Source organism: Manacus vitellinus, unplaced genomic scaffold, assembly GCF_001715985.3.
Source record: "Manacus vitellinus isolate BGI_N305 unplaced genomic scaffold, ASM171598v3 scaffold_0_pilon, whole genome shotgun sequence".
Classification (NCBI taxonomy): Eukaryota; Metazoa; Chordata; class Aves; order Passeriformes; family Pipridae; genus Manacus; species Manacus vitellinus.
Window position 1 is genome coordinate 46,597,937 of NW_021938789.1, and position 13,821 is coordinate 46,611,757.

Genomic DNA, 13,821 nt, shown 5'->3' on the forward strand with positions numbered 1-13,821 from the left:
TACTCCTCAGAGAAGAATTCCCTGGGGTTAAGGGGAATTAAAATTATTGTCTTCCTGCAAAAGTAGAAATGCCATTACATGTGTTCATAGTGCTGTCCCATGGCAGGAAACTTTTCAAAACTTTGACGATTTTCTTTTTTTTTGTACTGAAACAAAAGAGAGTTATTTCAGTTTTTTTTTCTTCTAAGCAGTCAGCACTTCAGAGGGGCTTAGCAATGTTTGAACAGGTTTTTTAGATTATGGCTCTTAAATTGACTGTTTTTATTAGATTTTCATGTCCTGCCAGGTAGCCCTTGACAGATGGCCATTAAATTAACACAGTTTGGAAGTATTTTATATATATTTGAGTGTATTTTACTTGATATTTAAGTTACTTTTGTGTGCTGCCAAAACTATGCACCTAATTTCTATAGAACACATAATAATTATGTGAATGCTATTTTATATCAATTGACATTTCTTCCCAGGTGTCCACATTTCTATTGAAGCTGCTCATAGTAGAGAGTTTGTTTGTTTTTCTTAGTATATTTTGGAAATAGAGGAAAAATCAGTTCAGTAATTTTTCTAGTCTCGGTGGCTCTTTTTTTTTTTAAGAAAAATCTAATTAAATAAATACTAGGGAGTTTTATAGGCCTGTAACTCAAATGTGACTTTGTATTTTACTGAAGTTTTTTTTTAACCTCTTGTTCCTGAATTTGGGGGTCTTGGACAGCTGTGGCACAGGCAAATCACTTAGGCTCCTTGGGATTAAGGGTTGAAGTATTAGGCCTTCAGTCTGCAGATTTTAAACCAGCAGCAAAAGCACATTCACTGCAAAATTGTCCATTTCCAATTACACAGATTTCAATAAATTTCTCAGATAACTGATGACTATTTTTTAGAAAGTCAGACAGATGATGTGGGGAATATGCCTTACTTCGTGATGTCATTTGGTCTACAAGATCACCGTTTCAAACTCTGGACTCGGGTACCCCAATACTCATCTGTATTCACAACTTTGACTTCTTAGGACTGGATCTGTACTGACATTACAATAGCTGTTTCATGATAAACTTTCAACACAGCTGGTGAGTGTTCTGATGGTTACACAATGTGCCATGAGGCTGGGATGCAACGCGGGGTCCATGCAGTATTATTAATCTAGCAAATCAAGGATGTCCAAAACTTAAGAGGGGCAGAAGAGTCCATCTCTCCAGATCAGTGTGCAGCTATAGCTGCTTGTTTGTCACCAATGCAGTGTTCCCTTTTAATTGGCACAGAAGTGAACACTGACACCTTTAGGAAAGGTGAGGATTAAATGGAGCATGTAAAGTACTCTGCTTAAGTAGTATTATTTATCTTAATACCTGAACCTGGTGATTTCATCTTGACAGATACAACTGTAGCATAACTAGCCATACTTAGCACATTAAGAAAAGCTTCTCTGCTCCCTCTCCTTTTCTCTCTCCCTCTCCCTATTCATCTCCTTCTCCTCCTCTTTTTATCTTTTCTCTTTTATGCCCTTATGTCTTATTCTGGAATTACTGTGTCCTCTCAAGGGCTGGAGCTACACTCCATTAAAACAAACAAACAAAAAAATAGCATCCAGCATCACTGTTCACTGAGCGTGTAATAGAATTAACTGAAAAGTAATTTGAAAGTGTGAAAAATGTGCATCCTGGAAAAGTGGCTTGTGTTTGTTTAATGCAGGGTCAGGCATGTGTCAGAAAGTACATAACAACCTAGTCAATGAAAGTTCTTGGTGAAAATCAATTGCAACATTGCTCTGACCAAGAGCTTCAGTTATTCAGGAAAGGAGTAATCTATAAATATGGAGTAAAGATGCTGATGGTTTTCAAAGGCTGCCCATGCTAGCAATATAAACAGAAAAAGAGTGAGTCTAAAGACAACATCCCAGCTTCCTTAAGTCTTCAGGGCATTTAGCGGCAAATCACTGTTGCACGCCTGGAGCACGAGTATGTTGGGAAATTACTCCCTTCTGTGCAGGCTGTTTCTGATAAGGAACATTTCTCCTGCTTCATGGAATCCATCCTCCTGGGGTGTTGGTCTCCCCATGAGAGCAGAGCTGAGGATTTCATCCTTTTAGACTAGCAGATTTGTTCAGATTAATTTTCACTTTTGCCGTTTTAGATATCTCAGTGCCCAACAAAGTAGGGACACCTAATGTATGTATCTTGGTGAAGCTGGAAAGATATAATAAATTTTCTGAGATATTGGCCAAGGAAAGTGCTAAAACACATTTCCTATTTATTCACACATTTCTTGTTTATTCTAGGTACATCCTATCAGGAGCACTAGTGAGTCACTAATATGTTTTGATACAGTTTTTCTGCTCAGTTAGAAGATGTTACTGTTTTAGAGGGAGGGAGGAAGGAGGGGGATTGGGCAACTTTACCTTCAGCTGTAAAAAAACCGAGCTGAATATAAAGTTTTGATGTGAATTTTCTGTAACAGGACTGATGTAATTGAGCAGATAAAACCTAACAGGGAAAAATTCCTGTTAAAACAATGAATGAGATCTGAGCCTGTGTAACCAAAAGTAGAGCTAAACCCACTGGAAGATACATCTGATAAAGACTAAACAATAGCTGCAGGATTTGACCTAATTTTTAGATCAGATAATAAAGGGGTGGCTCAGATAAATTGCTTTGAGCCCATGTGCATAGAGCAACCTTACTTTTCATTTGCACCACTTCGGTGTTGCTGTAGCCTCACTGACTTCGTGATGTTAACCCATGCTGTCCTTGAGAAAATATGGTAAGAATATAAGCCCTAAATCTTCTGTTAGGTTTTGGATTTTTTGAACACTCATGAGAAAATAGAAGCTTTTTCAGTAATTTCTATTACTCGGTCTTTTTTTTTTATGTAATGAATGTGAATAGTTTTTTCTTCTCATTTATTTATTATCTTAAAATCGGAATTTAATAAACAGAAAAAGTTTTAAAAAGCCCTAATGTAGTAAGGAACTGTGCTACAGTTAATCTTTTTATAATTTTGTACTAGTTTCCTATGTACTTATCTAAAAGCCTTTATTCCCCCAGACAATTTTTCAAAGGAATGTAGTTAAAATATGCTTGTCAGATGCTGTATACTGATAAGATAAATGCAGTACAGAAGAGTAGATTGGTTCATCTGGTGGTTTATCTCCGCTTACAAGGGGTATGCAGTTATACAAAGAAACAGATATGAAAAAAAATAATCACAGATTCTTTACTGGCACTTGTTATCTCAGCTTTTAGTCCTGGGTCCCATGCTCCATGTTACATTGATGCAGTGCCTTTCTTCCCTCTCTTCACACACCTAATCCAAGCAACTCTGTGAGGACATGTTCTGTAGCCACCAAAGCATTAGAGCCCCTTGCAATAGATACAAAGTTGGGTGGATGTCGAGATAAGGAGAGGGAGCTAGGAAGGACAACATTTAAAAATTTTAATAGGAAGGCAGGCCCAGGATATCCAGTATTAAAAAATATCCTAAAAATGTGGTTTGTGTACTTTGATAAGTGTGTATGAGAATTAACATAGATAGGACCCTGATTCCTTCCTTGTGTATCATTTAAGTTGCTACTAATCAATATCTGCTGCTTGTAGTTTAATAAAAGGGATAACTGAGGCATGTGGTCTTAAGCTAAGATTACTAAAGAACAGCAGATTACAGAAAGGGCAGCAGAGAAGTTGACTGCACATTTAGCATACTTGATCCAACCACTCTGTTTTTGCTCCTGACAGGCATGTTTCTGTACCACTTTCCAAGTTAACAGGAATGACCATTCCCAAATTTAAGGATGCAGTTTCAACAGTAATAAATATAAATTACATTGCATTTTATTAAAGAGCCAAGACTCTATAAATTAGGGTGGGCTTGATATAACTGTTAGCTTTGCTTAAAAAAACAAAAGGAATTTAGTCCCTCTGTAGGAGCCTTACCTACCTACACTGTCATGCCTAAGAAATTATCATCTTTCAGAAGAGTCTGCTTAGTGCCTAACGGTGATACATAGATCCAGCTAGGAAGTTAACAAAATTTTGTGTATATTTTGGTAGTGACCAGACAGCTGTGTGCACTGGGTTAGTGTATCAGAAGAGCAACAACAACAAAATACCACATGTATATAAATAGTTTTCTTTTTTAGTGTTTCAGTGTCTTGTAAATTCAATTCTACGAATTGAATTGCAACGTACACCTGATGTTTCTAATATCTCTCTTTAGTACCTTTAGTATATCTGTCGTGTATAAAGGCACCCATTGAGATTAGGTTATTTGAACATTACATCTAGATTTATTTGAAAAAAAACAAACTTTGAATTCCATCTTTAATCACCAAATAAATTAATGAATAGAATTAAGTTTACAAGTTAGTTTTTAGGTTAAGCTTACAAAGAAATATCGAGTTATGAAGTAAAAATATAAGAGGAAGAGAATAGTGCAACTGACGTACACCTGGGAACCCATCTGCTTAGTGAATGCTTGATAAAGTTTGCTTGCTTGTATTTTTTGCAATTGTATCAATACCAAATGTGTTGAATGGGTCATCCTTCATTACAAGCACAGCCCACGTGGAAGCTGCATTGCAAAAGAGTGTTTAGTCTTAGGACCACCTGGCTGAACTAGGTTAGAGCTAAAGAGGGGAGGGGAAAAAAATGGTTTTTTCTGCAGATACCTAGGCAGTGAGTCTGCAGAGAGTCATCAGGGCGTAATGTTATCCCCAGCTGGCTGAAGATGCTGTTGTTAGAATGAGGGGCTGGCCAGTCTACACCCCTTGTTTGCTTAGGCTAAAAATACATACAGAATAAAAGAGGAGAGAAGGTTCCGGGCTCTTGTAGAGTGTCTTGCAGATTGTAGCCTGACAAGCAAAGGGTGTTCCTCACCTCATTCTGTAACTCAGGTCAGTGGATATAGTAGGCTGCCTCCCAGAAACATGTTGTGCACTTCCAAGAAGCTGCTTCAGTCCCCATCAGCTGCTCAGCTGTCAAAACTCATGCTGCTTCTTGGCTGTGTGGGGTGTCAGCCTGATTTATTACTGTGAGACCAGAGAGCTACAGACAAGCTCATCCCAAGTGACCAGCTGCCAGGCATCTTTGGAAAGGTGGAAGTTCCACCATACCTGATGTTCCTCTCGAAGGCTGGGAATGTGGCTAGGAAAGCCTCATGGTGCTGCGACATTTGTCTTTAGGACTGTCCAGATATGAAACAGCCCCTCAAGAGAAGGAAAGAGTGGCACAGAGTTGTGTATTGAGCTTTAAGATGGAGTTTTGAGGTGTTGACTTATTTCCTCAATCCTCAGCTCCAGCTACTGGCTTGGGCCAGCTGAGAGCACAGGTCTGTCCAACCACAGTGTCATTCCATGAGCAGTGGTGTACTGAAGGAGGGCAGGAGGCTTTGATCAACACCCAGTGTGTGACTGATACAGCAGGGGACCCTGCAGAGTGAGACACCACACTTAGGAAAGCAATTGATAGAGGTTCAGAGGGATCCTCTGGTTTACAGACTGATGACACTCCTGTGACTGTCTCAGTGGAAATCTGGTTTGATCTAATTAATAACAGAGAGCTGAAACCACAGAAGAACAAAATGAAAAAAAAAAAGGTTTTTGTACCTAACCTTTCCATTACTTACCCACCAGTGTGATTGATCCCTGTGCAAAGGTCATAGACTCAGCTGTGAACAGAAAAGAGAGGCCAAAGTATGCCTGGTTTCTAACATTTAGATTTGCAATTCAGTCTCTAATGCCTTTTTTTCTTTTTTTTAGAAAAAAAAAAAAAAGAAAGTGTCTCTTAACTCTATCCACATTCTGGAAGGTGATGGAAGAAGAATGGAATAGACCAGTTCTACATTATTAGTCATGTTTCTCAAACTCAGCATCAGTCATCCAAGTTTGGGAATAAATGCAGTGAGATATGTTTTCAGAAGCACAGATCCTCTTTCATTTTGTAGAACATTAGTGGCATTTTACCATTCTTTTTCAGCAATTATTTTTCTGTCTGGATGTTCTTATTAGGCTGAGTAAAATTAAAACCATATTGAACCTTACCTGTTAAGAACACTCTCAAGGGTAGGAGGTAGACTTGAAGTGGAGAGCTTGGCTACATATTGATCCTCTAATAACTAAATTTTAGCTAAAATTATACCGAGCCATATTCTTATTTCTGTAGTGTTTTAATTGCATTTTTTTGCTTATTACATGTTTGAGTTTATATGGATGGCTATATATACTTACCCATATAAAGCATACTTCTTGTGAAGGTCTTCTCACATTCTTAAACCCTTATTTCTCTGAAAGCACACACTAAACATATTTCTCTCAATGAGCATAGTTAATATGACAGTTGTATAGAAAATAATGTGTTTATTTCCTTATTTGCTCTTAAAGCTTGCTAATTTTTTGGATTACTTGTTACAGAAGGAAAGTTGACGTTGGAGTTCCTAGAAGGAGCAGAGACCCTTAAAGGTCTACCAAGGGCAGAAATTCATCTTTTCCTGACAGTAATGCTGTATTATTCTGTTCATCTGGTTTGCATCTAATTCCTGGCTGACAAATGTCCATTTTTCATGCTCATTCATTACTCACCCTTACATTAGCACTGTGCTGAACTGTCTGGTCTGCCTCTTAGCACATTTCTCAGAAATTATAAAAGATGTCCTTATAGTTTTATCCACCCACCTTTCACAGTAAAACCCAGAAAAACAAAGAGATTAAAGAAAAATAATAGGGTCATTCTTTGTGCTTTTTTAGAAGTTGACAGGTAGAAAAGAAAGTGGCGAAATGACATGACTTCCTATATAAGCTATTACCTTTAGCAGACAAAAATGCAACTTCTGACTCTTTTGTAAGATGAAAATGCATTAAACAAAATTAAGTCATTTAGCAGTGCATCAAAATGTAGATCTAATGCCCTTTTGCCCAAAAAGCATAGCAATTCAGGAGTAAAGCTAACAATATGATGTACACTGAGATTCTTATTTCCCGTTACTTTATTTCAGTTTTATACTTGTGAAAATTCTCTCATTTCAATGCAGCTCTGAATGTAGCCATATGTCCTTACCAGAGAAGATTGTGAAGGAGTATTTCAGAAGTCTTGAAGGAAAGTCTGTTCTTAAGTATGCTGTAAACGTGCTGCGATACATGCCACAGGAGCCCCCTCTGAATTTGCTAGGACTATGCATTAGTAAGAAAAATAGAGTTTGACTCAAGGTGGCAGACCAGAATTTTAATTATTCTCCTTGGTTTCTTTTTAGGAAGATAGTCTTGAAGGGAAGTTAGAGGTGTGGCTTAAGTGCTTGATGGGGGTGCAGCCTGTTACCTGGGCCAGGCAGTGAAATCCCTACCTGCAGATAAGTGAGAGAGCTGGTGAGAGAGACAAGATGGACCCTTCAGCATCACTGAAGGCACTCTCTGGAGAGATGAGCTGTGGCAGCAATGTTACCTGTATAAGTGGGGGAAGAGTATTGCTAACACAGACAATACAGGACTATTCTACATTACCAAAATAATAATGGAAAGGAAATGCAACTGCCTTTCTCTCGTGTCTTCCTCTATTGAAGGTGAGGGTGGAGAAGGTGCTCTCTTGGTGTCTCAGCAACAGGACTGCTGCTGACCTGAGGCTTTAATAATGCACATTGTCTCTTCATAGACAGAAGCATCCTGGTCCAGAATGGATCAAATGTTTTATTGATTTGCTTTTTCAGGCATATTATCTGAAGATTGTTAAATTATTTTTTTTTAAACTGGGATGTATTCTATTAGTCTCTTAACGTTCTCTGGGAAAAATGTATCCCTTCTATCCTTGCTCACAAACAATTGTAACATATATGACATTTTGGATCTTTCCCGAGCAGAGCATTTTTGATAACATTTTTCACTTTCTCAAATTCCCTTAGTACATTAGCAAGCTCACCCAGTCCCGACCGACAGTGTGAGATTTCCGTGATGACTATAATTGTTACATGGCAAAGGAAACTGAGGATTGAAGAATTAGAAGGATGTCATTGTTATGAACAATGACATTATAGCAAGGGCCATAGAAAAAACCCAGTCATTTCAGAATCCAGTGCTGTCCCAGCGGGTGGTTTCATGATAGTTACAGCAGGTGATAAAGATGTTTGTCCAGGCCCTCTGCTTCTTTATCACTTAAAACCCCATCTTGTTTAGTTGTGCATGTCACAACCAGCCAGCCTTATGCTTGGTTAGGTCAAACCTGCCCTGCACTGCTGCCATCTGTAGCTATTTGTAGGTGACATGGTTGCAGTGGGAAGTGGTGGGTTGAAGCTGTGAACACGTGGGAGGGAGCCAACAGAATATCATATAAGAGCTCTCAGTCTTGTAAGTAAACAATTATGCACCTTTTTTCCCCCCACACACAGATTAGTATAATTTACTCAGTAGTACCTAATGGCTTCTTTGAGAACGTTTCTGCCTCTTATGTCAAGGCCTCTACTTAGTGTATTTTTAGTTCGTGGATCACTGACCCACTTGAATCCAATGGCATCATTAAAGCAACCTCACACAGCAAGGCACCGTGTGTGGGGGCAGCCAGGAGACCCAGGGTCCCACAGAGTTCATCTCACCTGTTGTAGCCCCACTGCAATTATTCCAGCTATTCCCACTGCAGAAATTACAGCTGTTAATAATAAGGAGGTTAAAGTGGGGTTTTTTTTACTGTTATTACACATTTTTAGATTAATGCTATTTACTTTTGTATACACTAAAATTTGGAGGTTTTTTTAAAGGCAAGTGCTTTATGGGAGGTGTGGGTTTTGTGCATGTGAGGCAATGTAGAACATAAGAGTTCTATTAAATGTTTCAGGAAGGTTGTCAGAACAGTAAATTAGCATGTCTAGGAAAAAAATCAGATTATTATCTACTGAATCTACCTCTGCTGCCTTCATCCCTCCATATCTGAACACCTGAAAGCTATTATTGATATGCTGTTTGTTACTGTGCTTATATGCTTCTATTACTGTGATGGTAATTTTCCCATTTGCCCTCAGCCATGATATTAGAGCACAATAATTGTCTGCAGTGTGCACGTGTGCGTACCTGCTAAATGCACTAAGGTGTACCAGATGTGGAAGTAATTCTTTTCCTTTGAAAATACCTGTGGAACTAGCAGTAATATGATCATATGGGTACTGCTAGCTACACAACCCCAGCTGTTTGCTAACTTAAGGCAAATTGCATTAACCGGACATTATGTGTGCCCAGGATACTTATCAAGCCCACAGGAAGGGTGAGGAGCCTGGGCCAAAGGAATAATGTAACTTCCCAAGAAACCCGCCAGTTCCTGAAAGAGCTGCTCATTTCTGTGTTTGAAGTGTGGAAGTACACCACTCCAAACTCAGTGTTTTTTTTAATTACCCCTACCCACAGGGCACATGAAGGATTAGAGTTTACTCAAATTGAGCCATACAACCCAAATTTTCCCTGAGTAGCCTGTCAGAGAGGGTGGGATGAAGCTGGAGGAGGGCTGATGATGCTGGATCTGGCAATGTATTGGGAGCTATGTACGGAAATCTGACCTAATCTGGCCAGTTGTCTTGCTGTGGTTGCTCTCACATGAACAAGCCTCATTCGTCTGGAATAACTCCAGTGTGACAAAGATGCTGACAGGCACAGCTCGGTGAAACTTGGCATGTCATCCTAAGAAACATTTGCATCTGTACTTTTGCTCCTCCTCTTTACCGTAAGTTATCCAGTGTTGTAGGGTAAAGCCCCCTTCAGCAAGAACTGAGGTTAAAATGGTGGATTTTGTGGTGAGGTAGCTGTGACATTGGCACGTGCTTCCTTTTCACAGAGAGTAACTCCAAAACAAGCAGAGAGCTGGAGACAGTAATTTCTTGTATTGCCACAGCAGGATCTACCAAAGCTTATCTTTCAGTGCCTTTAGCTGTGGCCATAAATCTTGTCCTATCAGAGGGCCTCTCAGTATCCCTACCCTCTGTGCTAGAGGGATTAGGAATGTCAGTGGTGGGAAAGCAGTAAGGTGTGGGGTTGCTTCTCTCATGCCTGTGGTGCAGGGGAAGATGCCTCAGTTTCACTTGTGAAATGCTTGGGTTTAAAGATGTTAGAAGTTTACTACTATATCAGCTTAAGTTAAAATGATCATCTCCAGCTGTGACAGAGCTTTTCCATGGTACAATTAGATTGACATTTAATTCCAGATAGTTGAATAACCACATTTTCCCAATACAGGCTAAGTGTAGATATGCTACCCAGAGGTGAGTTTCAGAGGAGCTGATTTTGGTAGCAGCCACTCCATCCCCTTTTCCGTCTGTACATTTGCCTGCCCCGGGTTTTGCGTTTTGGTAGTGCTGATGCAGTTCCTTGTGGGGTCAGTTCTAAATTAGATCTTGGAGGTAATCTAGATGAAAAATAACTCTTTGGATGGTTTATTTGTTAGCCGGTTCAATTCAGTGATCTGTTTTCCAGTGCAGTCACAGGTTATGGCTTCAAAATATGAAATATTTGGCTTTTAAATTGTTCCCATATGACTGTGACTTGTTTTCAATATGGCACAAGTATTTGTGCAGCCTCACTGTGAGCTGACGTAAGAAACTGGTCTGACTTCAGAACAAAAAGTAAAATAAAAATAACTGGTTTGCAAAGTTTTTGAAGTCAGACCAGCTCTCTGATGTAACTTTGAACATGGCCTCATGTCCATTTGCAGCAGGAACAAGGAGCAGAGGGAAATATCCCCGGTAGCTACTGGGGCTGAATGCTGAGTTCTCCAGAGCCCTGTCCTCCCTGGCACAGTACAGAGCGTGGCAGTGCATGGCAGAAACACGGAGACAGTGGTAATGAGGGAACTTCTGAAGTCCATTTTACCATCTGTGTGAAGTTATTACAGAAGAGTACAAGAAAGCCAGAGTTCACAGCTTTCCAGTATAATGAACTGGTCCAATCTCTGGAGAAATGCACCCTACTGCATTTCTATGGTGCTGTGGAGGGATCCAAGCATGGTTCAGCTCCACATTGCTATTTTTTTATTGTAATTAATATGATTGTTGTTATTATTACATTAATAATAATAATAATAATAACTTAATGCTACAGGGATAATGATAAGGTGTAGACAAATTAGCTAAAGCTGTAAAGTTAAAGCTTATAGGCTAATAGTACATTAGATCATAGCATGAGCATTTTCATCTATGAATTTAAGGCAACTCAGTTTATATGCTTTAGTTTTACAGATTTATTTAATTTTCCATAACTTTCTTTAGTACTTCACTGGTGTAGTTTACCAAACATAAATTTTCTGAAGAAGGGACTTGTTGCACTTTTTGTTCTATGTCACCTTCCACAGTGAAGCCTTGGATCCTGACTGGATTCATATGCTGTACCATAATATAAATAATAAATCCACTATGAAATCTTTGCTTAATGTTGGAATGAAGCAAAAACATGACCCACCCTTTTTTAAGTGCTTTACTTTCCAGGGAGCAGAACTGCTGTTTTCATTGTCTCTTGCGTTCATTCAGTATGGCAATCAAATGTAATTTAAATTACCAGCTATTAGTACTATCAATACTTTTTTTCCTTCTCTCTCCCCAGATCTCCGGAAAACTTTTGAGCAGGAGCCATTGGGGAAAGAAGTGTCCCTGGAGCAAGAGGTCCTGCTCCAATGCCGTCCCCCTGAAGGCATCCCAGTAGCTGAGGTGAGCAGCAACAGCAGTGTCCTGGCACTTGCACATCCTAACTAAGGCCTGATCAGTGGCTAATGTACAGTGACAGAGCATGGCATGATGAATGGGTGGTAATGGAGAGCTGACTGACTGCTGCCTACAGACAAGATTGACTGGGAACTGATTAATGGCTTTGGGTTTTGGTACCTTGCTGGGCAGAGCTGCAGGGAGTTTGGTTTCAGTTTTTTTCTTCCCCTTGAAAAATCACAATTATATCTGGCATCTGAAGGACACTTAGCTGTTCCACTAGGTGGAACATATTAATACCAACCCACTCTCTTTCCTTTTCCTTTTAAAGAAGAAAACCATTTCACTTATTCTGAGAGGCACCTTGCAAGACTGATATAAAGATGTTTTAATTTTAAGTTTGCCAGATTATATTTCCCTCATGTTGGGCAGGCATAAGCCTGCCAACTTGGCACAAGAGGATGTACCATGGTCCAATACAGGCTCCCACGTGAAGCAGCATGAGGTTTGGGCAAGTAGGAGATGTGTTTGCCTAATAATCCATCTTCAGGAACTTATCTGGTCTTCCTACTGGCATTTAAGTAAACTCAGAGTGGGTATCCTGCCCTCCACCGCAGGAGGCAGCCGGCCTTTCAGCAAAATCTGTGCCTGAGGACAGCAGCGAGCGTCCCCTTGAACAGCAGCTTCTCTAAGTGCGGTGGTGGCTCCAGCTTCAGACTCACAGCTCACAGAAAGGGGATTTCTGAGTCACAGGGGGGGCCTCTGAAATCCTGAATCCGCTGCGGCTGTTAAGAGAAAAATTGATTGCTAATGACGGTAATTCCCCTATCTGAATTCTCTTCGGTTTTCCTCTACCATGCACAGAAGAAACTGTTGCCAATTTGCATTAGGATAAGTCAGACTGTCATGGCTAAGTAGTAAAGTGGTTGTCATGCAGCACTGATGGCTGATTTCTCAGGAGATGAAGCTTAAACTGTTACCTCCCCATCTAACCCAAGTTTAGATTTAATTGGAATTGCAGACACTTGTCCATAAACATCAGAAAGAATAATTAGAAGATTTTTCCCATTTTCTTTTTCTCTAGGCTGTTTTCTTTCCCCTTTAAGACCTTCAAAACTGTAAGGAGTGTTTAGGTCTGCCAAGCCAGCTTACTGATAACCGTAGTATTAATCAGTTGGGTTTCCTCAGGAACTTAGCAGCAGGGTTTTATTTTCCTTTCTGATGCTTCTTTGCATCAAATCAACTTGTTGTTGTGCCATGACAGTTGTTTCTGCAATGGGATTTGTTGTTCAGGCAGTGCAGGGTTGTACTGGGGAACTTTATTACTTTTGCTAGAAAGAGAGATTAATGATGATGGGTAGTTTGTTTTTATGCAGTATTACAAGCACCTCTGAAATTTCAGCAGCCAGTCCAGTTGTTCCCTCGGAAGGGTCTGTTATACCCAGTCGTGTGGCTGGGACCCAAACAGCACAATTTTACATGGTTCATAGAAAATGATCTCTGAAAAAATCCTCTGTGAGCTGCTGTCATAACAGTTGTGCTTTTTCTTGCCTTCCAGTATCCTGCTCACTCTGTCAATAGCTCTTCAAGATGGTACATTGACTGGCTCTGAGTCTTATTTGTACCATGGTCAGGGCAGACACCAATTAACACTTGGCAAACTCAGAAATCGTACTCCCCCCATCTGACATTCAAAAGAACTGTTCTCAGTGTTGGGTTTTTTTCCTCTTCTGACTTTTGAAGTCAGAAGGAGATCAAACACCCAGATTGGACAGCCGCCTAATACAGCCTCTTTGTAGATTCTTTCCAACACTATTAAAAGAACAAAGACCTGAACACTAATGAATATGAATACCTTAATGTGACACTTTATTACAGCCACTTGCTGAAGCTGGTAAGATAAATTTAGAAAAGCAGAAAGATGAAAGATAACTTGGTAGTTTGGAGGATTACATGATTATTTTAATTTAAAGATGAATGAGTTCTTTGTTTAAGACTTCATTTATTTGTTTGGAGAAGTTTCTGATATGATGGTACAGGTAACTATAAGAAGGGACTTGGGAGAAGGCAGGCAGGAGTCTGAGGCTATTTTCCATCTTGTCAAAAGACTGCTTTGATTCCAAGTAGAGTAGATTAATGCAGCTGTGATTAGCTTTTCCAAATGCTTTGGTGACC

At 39.7% G+C, this 13,821-nt stretch overlaps 1 protein-coding gene across 1 annotated transcript in view; it reads left to right on the top strand.

The window, feature by feature from the left end:
* The window catches only part of UNC5C (unc-5 netrin receptor C), a 176,538-nt gene that overhangs the window by 103,875 nt on the left and 58,842 nt on the right, over positions 1-13,821 (top strand). The window contains exon 5 of the mRNA XM_018073520.1: positions 11,549-11,652. Coding sequence (XP_017929009.1) covers positions 11,549-11,652 — 104 coding nt within the window. The remainder of the gene's footprint in view (positions 1-11,548; positions 11,653-13,821) is intronic.